This window comes from Myotis myotis, unplaced genomic scaffold (genome assembly GCF_014108235.1).
Source record: "Myotis myotis isolate mMyoMyo1 unplaced genomic scaffold, mMyoMyo1.p scaffold_m19_p_13, whole genome shotgun sequence".
Taxonomy (NCBI): domain Eukaryota; kingdom Metazoa; phylum Chordata; class Mammalia; order Chiroptera; family Vespertilionidae; genus Myotis; species Myotis myotis.
In genome coordinates this window covers 16442998-16457132 of record NW_023416317.1, presented here as the reverse complement: position 1 = coordinate 16457132, position 14135 = coordinate 16442998, and the positions used below count along the sequence as shown (strand labels likewise).

General features: G+C 41.9%; 1 protein-coding gene across 2 annotated transcripts in view; it reads left to right on the top strand.

Moving 5' to 3' along the window:
• CACNA2D3 (calcium voltage-gated channel auxiliary subunit alpha2delta 3) overlaps positions 1 to 14135 on the top strand; it is an 809032-nt gene that overhangs the window by 564126 nt on the left and 230771 nt on the right. The window contains exon 14 of one of the 2 annotated variants that reach the window (XM_036331880.1): positions 1217 to 1234. The exons of the other annotated variant lie outside the window; for it this stretch is intronic. Within the exon in view, the coding sequence (XP_036187773.1) occupies positions 1217 to 1234 (18 nt within the window). The remainder of the gene's footprint in view (positions 1 to 1216; positions 1235 to 14135) is intronic. 2 annotated transcript variants of the gene reach the window in all.

Genomic DNA, 14135 nt, shown 5'->3' with positions numbered 1-14135 from the left:
GAGACAGGAAAGTCTGTGGTCACAATTTTCAAGTGTTTATGGCCTTTGTTAATGTAGGAGTTGCGTTGAATTTGTGTGTTTTAAAGACAGGCAATCCAGCTTTTTAATTTATTATCTATGGGACATTGTATAATTACATAACTTCTATTTCCATTATATTTTTCATTTGTAAAATGGGGATAATATGAGTACCTAGAATTGAGTTGCTATGATTTTATTTGATAATACAAACAAAGGGCTTAATACAGTGCCTGATGATGAGTTCATAGGCAATAAATGTTAATCTCTAAGAAAGAAGTTTGTCTTAAAAATGAATTCTTGGATTTGGTATTTATATGCAGATAACACTAATTCCACTCCAGATTAGAAAAATGCTTTTTAAAACACTGTGTACTATAATGTCACAAATACTGTGGCATTGAGCCTGATAGTGTCAATGTAGAAACATAGACAATAACATCTTGTAAATGTTCATCTTTTTGCACGTCTATGACTTCAGTTCCTTGCCTGTGCCATTGGGACAGCGATTATGCCGGATATTATGCATTGACTGACTGCCTTTTTGTTGTTCTAAGATTATCAGTTTACTTCAAAAGCACAAATTCTTGTGCATGCTTCCTTAACCACCAATAAAGGGAATGGTTAATGTGGCACAAAGCAAGAAAATGGGCTTTCAAAGCATAACCTACTTCTAACGGTCTTACCTTTATGTACAACAGGGTTTCTCAGCTTTGGTACAATCAACATGTGGCTCAGATAATTCTAAGCCCTGATCTGTAACCGCTAGAGACCAATAGCTCTTGCTCCCTCCCCTCTGCCAACCACAAATGTGTCTGGTGAACCCTCCTCCAGTGGGAACTGATGGCTACAAGAAGAAGGAATTGGGTCTTAAAAGTGTGTGTGTTTTGGGCTACTGGACAGAATCTCATGTCCAGCTTTGCAGGGAGGTTACCAAACTGCCTGGGCATGGCGATTCCCAAAATGCCTGCTCACAGACTATCTGTTGACACTACAGATTCAGAGAGCAGATGCAATAATCAGCACTGAAGCTTTATTTTGGGAAATGACTTGGCTTTAGTTTTATTTTCCTCTTTTTCTCCCAATTATGGTCTTTTCATTTGCCAATGCAGCTGAACAAAGTTTTACAGTTAATCTTCACTTCTTATATAATGATTGCTTTTTTTTCTTTTTGTTTTGTTTTCCCCTTATTTTTCAGCTCCCTCAGGCACAAAAGGTAAACTCTTTTCCATCGCATTCCAGTCATCCCCAGAGCTCACGAGCTGTGCATGCCCTCCATGGTCTTGTGCGCTCAGCACTGTTCGTGACCAGTGAAATGGTTTTCCTCTTACAACTTCAGCAGCCTGGAGTTGGACAGGAGCAAAAAGGCCAACTGAGTCAGCTGTCCCCTGTCTCCCTGCCAAGTTAGTCCCACCAAAGAACCCTATAGTGGCCAGTGGTTTGGGGGCAAATCTCTGCCCATTTTGCTAAGAATTCTCAAATAATAGGTCAAGGGTAAAGTTTGGCACATTCCTTCAAGCATCGCATTCCAGATCTTCCCTGGGGTACTTTCCTAGAGAGACAGATCATGTGAATAATTAGTAAGGCCCAGTGATCAAGTTTAGATTCTGGGCTCTGAAGCCAAATCTCTGCCAACTCCCCTTGGATTTTACTAGCTGCAAAACCAAAACTCCTTCTCTTGTCTCATCACCCATACCACCCAGAGAACATTAGAACAGAGTTCTTACCAATGGCCAGACCCTTTCACTGGTCCTCATTGTCTGTCTGAGATGACCTGGATCCACCATCTAGAATGTTCTCTGTCCAGAAAGATTCCATGTGGTTGCAGTGCTGGCTTTGCTGTTTCGTCCCCATGGCATGTCATTGTATCCTAAGGACAATTATGGCAGAAAACATATCACGTGATGCCTGCTTCCTTGTTCTTGTCTATTTCACAAACCTGAGCAAGATTTCCAGGAGACACAGTGATTTCTGGGGGCCAAAAGGAGGATGGTTTTGTTTCAGGAGTTGAGGAAGGGTGCCAGTCTGAAATTTCAGCAGTGCCTCCCTGACTCTCCAGTTTGGAGCAGAGATAATTTGGTTTCCTCTCATGGAGAGAGATGGCACAACTGCTCTACAAAAGACAGTCTGTTCAGACCATATGGACAACCAGAGGCCTAGAAATCATTACACAATTGCTCAAATGTATTTGAGTATTTAAACAAGGCGAGACATGCTAGCGTGTGACTTGGCTTGTGGTGATGTTTGATTACACTCCAGTGCCATCACAAAAGGACGGAACACTTCATTAAAAGTTAAAAGTATTTGAGTAGAGCAACCACTTCCAGGATAAATATATGGTCAGGATTCAAGAGTATCTGGAAGGCTTAGCATCTTTGATAGGTCACGCTTTCTTAATTGCCCACATTTGAAATTTCTTTGTAAAGAGATTTAATAAATTCAGTGCCTAAAAATGGACTGGTCCCAACCTACTGGCATTTGTTCATCAACTTTCTTCTGATCCACATACAAAAGGATTCTGTTGTAGAAGATTCCTCATGAATTTGAATTGCCATCAGCCATGGAAGTTTAAACAAAGTTCAAAACAAACCAACGCAGGATATGGTAAGAACAGTTGTTGCTGGGGCATCTGATTCTTCAACAGCACTTAGTCTACTGAACTCTTTCTTCTGTTGTCATTTGTTGACTCACATCCCATGCCTATGAGGGGAAGCACGTTATTGTGATCATAGAAAGTTCAGAATCAAGGAAGATGCCCAGTGGCTTCCCTGTCTCCGAAAGAGGCTGGGCCACCCAAGGGCCTCGTTCTGCAGCCCTATATAATATGAAATAGCTTTTCCTCCCATCCCTCACCTACGAATTGTCTTCTCTGTTACAATAATATTAAAAATTATTAAGAACCCTGCATGAAATGGTTTCAGAACTCTTTGGTGTAGTTTTTGAGCAGTTCAGCTCTTTGGAGGAGATGGAATATAAACCTCTGGGTATCTGGGCTGGAAGGAGAGGGCCGTTGGCTGGGGGCCCACTGTGGATGGAAGGCATCCTCCTTCAGGACCACCAGTATCCATTGGTCGTGTCTGAGCATCCTGGCCCCTCACACCCTCCTTTTCCCTCCCCAGGGTTACCTCAGTGACACTTGCAGAGTCCTTTAGTGGAAAGATGAGGTTCTTACAAGCATCAATTCCCCTCACATAGGTTGTCTTGCACTTACCCAGCAAAGAAAGGTGGTGGGCTCCATTCCCACCTTCATTCACTTGTGACCATGAGCAAGTAACTTAAGCTCTCTAAGCCTTAGGATTCTTGTTTATTCAACAGGAATGAGACTAACTTTGCAGTTTGGTTTTGAGAGTTATTTCTCTCACTTGTGCCTAGCACAGAGCTTGACATATGCTGGACACTCACAAAATTTAGAGTTCCTGTGACTGTTTGCTTGTCAAAGAATGCTCTAGAGCAGGTCAAGAGAACAGTCTTATGTGATGGGGGGGGGGGGGGGGAGTCTGGGACCTCTGCAGTGTTCTGTGGTTCTGACTCAAGCCTGATGATAATCAGGAGATGAGAAAGAGGCCAAAAAGGTATGTCGGACTCCTCCTATTTTGTTAGAAACTCTGTGTATTACCCGACTGCTCCCATGAGTCAGAAAGACATGCTGATTGGGCTTGACACCCCACAAAACAAAGCAAATGCTTCAAAAGACAATTGTTTTGAGAGATTTCTCCCTAACGTTTTCGACATTACCTGTAGATTTCACCCATCCATGGACGTGATTATAATGAGCCCCTTCCAAACACAGGAGTTTGTTGTTCTGGGGTAAGAGGGAGGCATCTCCAGCTGCTTCATCTTTGGCCTGCTTCTCACACAAGGTCATGAGTGCATACATTGGACCATATGGTGTCTGCATTTGTGCCATCTTGTATCATCTGCAACTGTTTTCTCTATAAATATTTTAAATTGTTATGTCTCTATAAACATGCTTATTTTAATCTCTTTGCTGATCTACAACTAAAACTGTCCTATTTGGGTGTCCTTCATACATGTAGCAGCCACTAATGAATATTGTCTATAGTTATGGTTTTCATGAGTCTAATATTTTGAGGGTCTTTCAAAACTTATCTCCTAGCCCTTTATGACTCTTTTCTGGGATAATAGTTTGCAAACAAATGGTTTTGTTTTGCTTTTTCCTGTGATTCTCAAGCACCTCTAAGATAATTTATGGACCATGAATTTCAACCCTTTCTATAACCCAAATGTTGACATACCTGATCAATGTTAAATGTTTTAACCAAATACATACGCAGCATCCTGAAATGTTGGTTAAAAATCATGTAGTGTGCAGGCCCGATGCCTTCAGGCCATCACAGATCTATCCCTTTTGGTGGAAATTGAACAGCTTTCTCCAGTGTATTGATTGCCCTTTGATTCAATAATGAAAAAAAGTCCATATGTGAGAAAGATTTGCCCTTTTTTTTTCTTTACATGGTACTTCTTGACTTCAACAAAAATATCTAGGCAATCCCATTTTATTATAATAATATAGCAGAATTACCCAGAGCCATTGCAAATACATATTCAATAGTCATACATCAGGGTCGTGGCCGGGGTGTGGGGGGAGGGTGGGAAGGCCCATTTTTCAAGTCGCCTATTCATTCAAGTAGATTCTGTCTATAGGAACTAAATTCACTCAGTGGTTAACTTAATCACTGTAGAATGGGGCCTTGCATACTGAAAGGCAAAAATACTCATCGGCTCTTTATGTGAGTTAATTTTTCCACACACTGGTACCCCTTGCCTTCATTGTGTGCTGTTTTCACATGCTTTTGGAGTTTGTCAAAGACAGTTTCTTGGAGGTTTCGAAGGTGCTTTATGTGTTGCTGGCCTGGTATTAGTTAATATCAGCCTGAGAATTCTGAGCAGGCACAGCAGTCTTCTCAAAACCAGAGTTAAAGGCAACCACACTTCTAATCCTGTTCTGAAAAGCAATTGATGCATCCAGGGCCTCACAGTGTGGCCAAGGATCCTGCTTAATAGCCCAGCTGCCTGTTTTGTTTCCTGTTAGGAATAGCTTAACTTGCTTCTTGAACAAACACAGCAGGGTTCAAGATCTGTTGTTCTGCGCCTGCTGGGATAGTCTGTGCTGCTTGTAGGAGGACTCCGGAGTGCATAAATTAGCTTCCTAAATGGAAGTCGATTTTTAGTTTTTCTTTCAGGATGGAACTGTTTTATTAATTTCCACCCCTCAGTGCAAATGGGATCCTGAGTCCATTTCTTTGTTTCCTTGTTTATATTAAATCTAGAGGAGTAACTGGAAACATTCATTAATCTAAAGTTTTCTTCCCTTTTTATTCTCTCTCCCTCCCCTTCCCTTGTTCTTTAGGTGTAAACTTGTATGAGCAGAATTTGGCCTGCCCTTATCTCAGTGTAATCAGATTTCAGCAATTGTGAGGCGTTATTTATCATTCTTGGCCTCGTTTAACTTCTATACTTTGCAATGTTGAATTAACCGTCATTGAAAATAGAACATTGAAAGTGCAACGCTGCTGTTTTCATAGAACTGAAGGTCTAGTGATGTTAGCATTTCCCTGCAGTTAGAGACCCAGCAAAGTTGATGTAAATGAAGTGCAAGACTGAGGTGATAACTGTTTACATTTGGTTCTGGTTTAGGACTCATTTGTTTTTAACCTTCACTTGTGTGTAAACTATTACATCTTGTTGTGTGAACCCTGTTTTCTGCCTTATCGTGCACCTTTTTATAGGAACACATACAGGCATGTTTTATACGTGTTCTCAAGCTGGGGCTAAGCTTGACGAGGCTCCGAGTCTGGAAGATGCTTTTTCCTGTGATTCTTAAGCACTTCTAAGATCATTTATGGACCATGAATTTCAACCCTTTACATAACCCAAATATTGACACACCTGACTAATGTTAAATGTTTTCACCAAATACATAGGCAGCGGTGGGCTGCAGCTTCTGTGGATGGGCATGGGAACTGGAAGCCAGAGTAAGTCCAGTCCTCAGCTCTTCCCATGGCCAGTCGGAGTTAGAGCATGGTGCTCAACCATACAATGATCACAGAACCAAGTACATTGTCCTCGGCTGTGGTTCTGTATGAGTGTGTCTGTGATAGTCCAGACAAGCTGCTCTGCCATTGAGGTAGTAAGTGAGCTTTGCAAGTTTCTTACCCATGTGAGTGTGGGCCACGTGGCCCTGTCCAGCTCTGTGTTTGAGACCATAAATAAATGAATGTAAGACCCTCTGGCTCAGATGTATGGCTTCCCAATGGTGGGATGGCCGGCAGACAGCACACAGGGGTCAGCTGAAGCCCATGGGCCGATGGGAACCATGAGCTCTTTGTGGAGGCAGGATACTGTTTGCATTTCTTATTTAAAATAAAGAATTTGTTAATTTTAAACAACCTCATAATGTATGTCTACTTGTATGTATGAAAAATATTCAAGTTTTACCCTATTTTTATATATATTTGACTTTTTGTTACACTTATATACTATTTTGTAATAGGGAAAATAGCAAGGAAATAACAGAGATTCAATTTCATTATGAAAAATATTTTTTTAGGTTTTACAATGTTAAGAATGAAAACTAGTTTTAAAATGTCTTCAAGAAAACATTGCTAGTACATATGAAGAATGTTCATACTTACATGCTTTGACCCAATAATTCTTTTTTGGAGAATCTTACCTAAATTGGTCAGTGATTTACAAGTTTATTTATAACAAGGAAAAGAAGAGCCAACATACCCAGCAATAGGAAAGTGGTGGCAAAAGTTACTGCAGTTCTGAGAGATAGTATATTAGGAAGCAACTACAAAATTATGGGCCTAGAGGAGATTTAATGATATGCCTGTCCTACTCACACCTGATTGGAGTGCTGGCTAGAAGTAAAGGCAACCTTGGGCTTAAAACTGAGGAAAATGGAGCTGGTGAGAAGAGCATTGCCCACAATGGTATTTGGAGAGTGCGGTCACTGCATGATATACTATATGGTATAGCCCTCTGTGCTGTGCTTACACGGCAGAACGGGCTCGTCCACCCTCGTAGCAGAGTCAGGAGAGCCCAGCAGTCTGCGGCCAATGCCAGGGTCAGCTAGAGGTGGAGGAGAGGCCCAGCCCTGCCAGCTGTCCCTGGTAACCTGGCCCAGATGCTATCATGATTAGCCCTGGTGTTCTCATGTTCATAATGGGGCGAAAACATCCCTCTTGCAGGCCTCTCCTGAGAGGGAGGCACATGAACAGGCAGCCAGGGCCATCCACAGCCAGTACTCAGCTCGAGGCTGTGCTGGCTGTGGCAGGCAGTGATGCTAATAGGCTTATACCTTGCTTATTAGAGAGAAATAGATAGAAATCAAGCAGAAATTGTTTGAAAATACTGATATAACCTGGTGTTCTTAGAAAAAATAGTTATTTGTGAAGATAAAAACCCAGTGCTTTGTAGTCCCAGGCTTAATTTTTAGTATCTTAGGAATTCAGAGTCTTTTTTCAAAAAATCTCATTTGTTTAAAATATGTGAATGTTTTCTACTATTTCTTTAAATCAAGCAAAACCAAGAAATATGACTCTCTTGAGGAGTTAAAGCAATCAAAACTACTCATAACATTGCTAAAATGAAACTGCCTTTTCTTTAGAAAGTCAAAGAAATATCTGAATAAAAGCAGTGGGATATTTTTTTAAAAAAATGTTTATTTACAATTGTTCTTACATCTCAAAATAAATGTATACATCCTTCTTCCTTTTATAAGGGAAGGAAGGCAGAGGACTGAGAGAAGATACTTCAAAAAAGTCCAGATTACTTGTGTGACATCAAAAGTCAGCATAACCCATGTTAAGTTTTGGGGAAGTCTTGAGGAAGACAGCCCAGGACAGGCCATGTTTTGATTCCCTTGCTTCTGGATGTAGTCCTATAGGTCATTCTTACTGACCCCAAGGTGACCTTGAACTCAAACTTGTGTTGCCATTTTGGGGTCTCCTCTGTATTTGTTGATAGATTTAGAGCACCTGTATCTGTCACATGACATCCTAGATACATTTCCAGAAGAAAGTAGTATAGACATCTACACTTCATTGGTCAAGACGCTGGAGGAGAACATCATTTAAAGGACAACTGCATGGAATACCTCAATGAAGTAAAGAGCGACACAGCCCAGAACATGTGATCATGAGTCAAGAATGCATGTTTTTCTGACTTCATTACTATATTTGCATTCGTTCAGAAGAAACAGAATAGCATTCCCACACAGGGCCAATTAGAGTCAATACAAGTCCAAGACTAACTTGACAATCAAATCGATGTCAAAATGGAAATCTAAATCAAGTCTATATCAAATATCAAATCAATGTCAAATCACCACCAGTAATTTTTGTCAGAATTTATAGGTCCTCAGAGGAGGGGTTTTTCTGTGTGGCAGATGGAGTAGGTAAACAGCACGAGTGACTCAGGTGTAGCTTCTCATTTCTTTACCTTTTTTGGCATAATTTTTTGGATAGGAACAATTTTTATTTTCATCAGCAGAATTTGTCTACCTGTTATTATCTCTGCACGTTTTAACTGGGAACTTGGTCATTTTAATGAAGCAATTGCCTTTTCAGTTTTTCTTCCTAAACGCATCCACATATTTCTTGGTCTGGTTCAGTGCCTGATCCTTTTTCCAGTCACATTATTTGTTGGTCAGACCCCTAATTAATGGCTATATCTTCATTACAAACGCAAATGTAGCCCAGTGCCATGAGGACTGGAGGGATGGTTCTGTGTGAGCCTCCAGACGTCTCATGCCAAAGGATTCAACTGAAATGACCCTCTGGGTAAATTGAAGCAGTTGAGCAATCATGCATAGCAACACTACTAAGAAGTTCAAAAACAGAGAGTTAGATGTTTATCCCTTCAAATTAACTAGACGGATTTTGTAAAAAACCCAACCCTAGTTTCACGAGGTAGAAAAATGTCAGGCAAGGGACTAATGCCATGGTATGGATTTTCTTTTTCCAGAAATGACTCACTAAATCGAACCACTTGCTGAATCACGAGCCCTTTGTGTGTGGATGGGACCCATACGCATTTGCCCAGACCTGGGACACAGGAGATGATTCGGAGCTGGTGCTTCTGAAGCATCTGTCCCTTCCTCCATGACCCTCTCCCTCCTCAGCGATGTGCTTCCCAATGTGCATCCTTCCCACCTCCTTTACTCTTGGCAATTACAACTCCCACCTCCCCAGCTGCTTTCTAAAGCCATGATGTTCAATCATGGGATAAAGGAGAAATATTATTCTATATTGTTTATGTAATTTGAATGGAGAGGTGAACTTCTCTCCCCAACCCTAGAAAGTTCCTTGTGAGATTAATTGCACTTGACAGATATGCCAGGCACTGTACTATGGCATTTCACATCTATAATTCTACTTTATCCTCCCAAGAACTCTGGGGGGGGGGGGGGGTCATCCTGTTTTAGGATGATTTGCTTGGTTGCCTTTCTCATCACATGATATTTGTCACAACATGACATTTGTCATACCCCCCCTCCCCAACTCAGGAAGCTGAGGACAGTGTGATTAGGACAGGGGCTCTAGAATCAGTTGGTCCAAGGCTCAAATTCTGACCGACCCTGCCAATTTCTGTGACCAGGAGCAAGGTACTTTGCCCTTTTATCTTCAAAATCTTCACCTGCAAGACCTTTGCAAGGTCTGTGTCAGGGTTAAATAAGGCTATGTAAATATAAAACATTTGAAGCAATGTTTGGTTACAGCAAGCTGTACTTGACAATAGATATGAATGGATGGAAGGAAGGAAGGAAGGAAGGAAGGAAGGAAGGAAGGAAGGAAGGAAGGAAGGAAGGAAGGAAAGAAGGAAGGGAGGAAAGAAGGAAGGAAGGAAGGAAGGAAGGAAGGAAGGAAGGAAGGAAGGAAGGAAGGAAGGAAGGAAGAATGGGTGAATAAAAAGATGGAGAGGTGAAAATGACCCCAGTTTGAACAGCGTGCTCTGGGACGTTATACAATCTATGTCCTACTGTAGATCATTTCTCCTCTAGTGCTGCTCTCCAAGGAGGTCATAGTGTTTAAGCTGTTTTAGAAAAAGCTCTGTGATATCAGCTGGACATCATGAGCCTTCTGTCCTATGGGCGGCAGCAGCATACGGGCAGCAGCTTCCCAGAACCTACTAAGCAAAGATACAAGGCGAAGGAGGGAACAGAGGCCGCCCACCGTGAAAGCTGCAGCAGTAGCCTTAGAGTCTGTCGGAATGCTGGTTCCAATCCTCTGTGACTCCTCGTCCTCTTTGGGCCTCATTTTTAAGCTAAATAAAAGGATGGGATTGGAGTAAATTCCTTTCAAGAGTATCTCCTGAGCACTTCTTATGTAACAACTCCACGCTGAATGCTGTGGGTGAAAAGAGAAAGCATCCCAGCTTCTGCCCCTGGGGTCCTCAGGCTCCACCGAATCCCAGCTTCCCTTCTAGCCGCATGTTCAGCGACTTTGCTGCATTAACAGTTTGCACAGACGTGGTCCTAGATGGTATCTTGGGCTGTAGAGTAAATATGATTATCTTTGTAGTGAGGTTGGGGAACATCTGGTTCCCATTTCCACTTCGTTAGGGAAGGTTTTATGGAGGAAGCGGCATTTCAGGGGGTCTTTAAACAAGGGGAAGGCTTTGTCTCAGCCCTGAAGCTCCACACTTGGCTGGGTTTTCAGGCATCTATTGGAGAGGTGGCTAAACCACGTTTGTGAACATATAAATGTTCGGCCGCGATGGGGGTGGGGGTCAGTTATGTGTCCTAGCTCATCATGAACACTGGCCAAAGCCTAATGCCCCAAGATAATTCTCATGTTCATTATTTCGGGGAATTCTTGAAATAAGCATGTTCTACCCTAATAAACAAACACGGCCGTTTCCCAAGACAGCTTTCAGATATGCTCATCTGTCATATCCTCCTGCCAGGGCTTTACTTATACTAATATGTGTCCCTGGTCAAAGGCAGCATCCTCCTCTATGTAGATGTTTATTCATAAGCACATTCCCTGCCTAATGACTTACATCTTAGAAACTCTGGGGGGAAAGGAAACAAAGGAAACATTTTCCCGAACAATAACAACTTTATTAGAAGACAGTTATTTGGAGATTCTCATACAGATGTTCCAACATCAGCATTATCATCCACCAAGCTGTCTTCAGGTTGTTAAAATGGGAACGAGAGAACAAACAAAGTCAGCGACTTAGTTCAGGCAAGATGCAGGTAAAGTTCAAAAAGGGAAATCTGATTATGTTTGTATTCACTTAAAATATAGTGAATCTCATAAGAATTCATGATCTCCATAGAGACATAGGAGCATGGAACAGACTGAGGGATTTCAGAGGGAAGGTGGGGATGGGAGATGGATACAGATTAACCACTTAAGAACTTAGGTACATATATGCATTGCCCATGGTCACAGACAATAGTGTGGTGAAGGCCTGTCTGATGAATTAAAAATAGATTAGAAGGAACTGGATTAGAAATGAAGAGACCATATAAAAATCTGCTTCTAAAGACCTTTCTCCAAAAATGTTTAAGAAAAGAGAATTGAGGCATTTGATGAGGATGTAAGTTTAAGATTGATACAACTGTTTTGAAGCACAAGTGATTAAATCTATTAAAAATTTCAAAACTTAAAAAGAATTCGGGCTCTCCAGATCTCAGGTGCAAGTAACAGTGATTCAGTAAGACAAGGAGATGCCTTGGCTAAAGCAAGAGGACATTTATGTACACTCTCTGGGACCAAGTGACTACACTTCACCAAGACAACCACATGCAAAGCAGGGAGCATGGCACTTGGAGGTTTACTTACTCTAAGTTCATGCTTGTGCTCCACTGCTATTTAGGATTCAGGCATTTTGCAAAAATGTTGAAAAATGCCAGTGCAAACTGAGAATCTAAATAATGTCTGTTGTCTGTAATTTGTCTAGATTTTAAAAGAGAAACAGTTCATCTGAGTAGTGTTAGAAAAGACGACGATTCATACTGCTTGCATGGAAAGAACCAGTTCTTCAATTAAAAATAATAATGCCTGCTTTTTCTAAACCTCTTGCTATAAAGAACATCCAAAATACTGATAGTCATATGTAATATGTTGAACCAAGAATACAAAACATTATTCTGATAGCTTTTTCATGTGAAAGTGTTACCGTTGTTCTTTTAAAGGGCTCTTTTGATCTTTATGCAAAAGGGAGGTTTTTTTTAAAAAAAGAACTATTATCATCATTATTATTTATTTTTGGCATTAATATTCATTGCAAGCATATGCTATTGGGTGGTTTTATTTATAAAATCCTTTCTGTAGATAAGAATTTATGGGGATTTTCTTCTTATTAAAAACTTCAATCATACAGAAAAGAGATAAGTATAAAACACTTAATCAGAGATACACACAATTTAGAAGTCTTTTGGTTTTATTATAGGGAAAAAACCTATTCTTTCTTACTCTTCTCATTTTAAAATGGATTCTTAGGCTACGGAGTAAGCTAATTTTGACATTTGCATACATGTGAGAAGCCTCTCATTTAAAACTGACCAGCAAATTTCATTATCAGCTGGGGAAATCTAAATGAGAGTAACGTTCAGTCAGATAATGTCACCATTCGCCAAGCAGGTCATGTTAAGGATCCTGAGCTCCCTTTTCACACGTAAGATGCGCCGGTAGGATTTTGTTCCCAGGTTTCAGTGGGTTTCACCTGTGTTCTTCTCTGGAGCTTGCCTGTTTCTCCACCAGGGCGTGTCTCTGGAGCAAAGGCACTTCTGCATGTACCCAAATGCAAAAAGTACACGTTAGGACAGGTCATTGAGTGTGGTTCTTATTCCTAGTAGATCCCCCCCACTAACATTTCTTTCCAGTATTGAGGATCAGGGCTGCTGTGATGAAGGCAGGGGTGGGAGGTTTGGGGGAGGAGTAGGCAGGCATTGAGAGGGATAGGTACAGGGGACTTTTTTGGTCCAGGAATAGGAGGGAAGGCCCAGGGGATTTTTGCATGTGTAGAGGGTTTCTACATAGCCACATATTCTGTTCATGTGTCCTGCTCTGCTCCCTGATGCTCCCACCAACTAATCTGTACACATGGTCATTCCCATGACTTTCTACTTAGTTGCCGTGGAGTGTGAAAACTGGAGGACAGGGGTGCCATCTGTGTCCATCCTTTCCCACTGCCCTTCCTTCGGCATGTGATGCCCAGAGAATGGCCCTGGGGGATTCCCGGGTCATTGGTAGACTTCAGCTCATGGAGAGAGGAGAGGAGAGAATGCCAAGGAGTTGGCTTCCTTCCATTCAAGCTCCATTTGAGAAAGTGGGGAAAAGAAAGACTCTTCCCTTTCCAGCACTGCCGTGCCGCATTCTCAGGTCCTGCTTACCTGAAGGATCAGTGCTGCTCCTTTCTAAGCGTTTCATCTGCTATTGGAAGATGTACACAGCTGTGTTTTCCCACCTCCTAGTACTATTCTTTTCCTATCAAGACAAAGGTTATTGGCAGAACTAAGAGTTGATACACTATCTTTTCTTCCACTAGAGAGGAACTAAGTGACATTGGCTGCCATTTAAATACATTTTTATTGGGAAGGCCAGACTCTGAAAAGGGCTTCTCTCCCAGGACCTTGTGCCTGCAATTCCCCCCACCTGCCACTAGATAGCGCAGTGTCTTTCCCCGGAGTGCAAGTTGGTGTTCATCTCAGGTGTTGGAAGGAAGACACAGCAGAAATATAGCCAGGTGCACACGTCTATAAAATACGTATGTATTATGTTACACACTTACATGATGTACTCTTAGAATAGTCAATACACTGATCAATTCTAATAAGAAAAGGAAAACATAGACGCATAAGAGGGCCAAGCACAGGAGGAATGTGGTATTTGAGGAGGGTTCCTGAGTTGGCCTTTGTTCTTGGCTCAGTGCCCGCCCCTTCCTGAGCTGCTTCCCGGTTTGTGCACAGCCTTCTCTTTGAGCCCAGGCCTCAGGGCTGAGCAGACCTGGCAGGAGGCTCCGCTGAAAACCACCTGGCAGCTCTTAACTCGCTCAAATGCCTTCTCAAGGCCTGGCACCCTCCTTTCTCTGGGGTTTGGCACTCACTCTCAGGAGGCTGCAGCTGCAGGACAAAC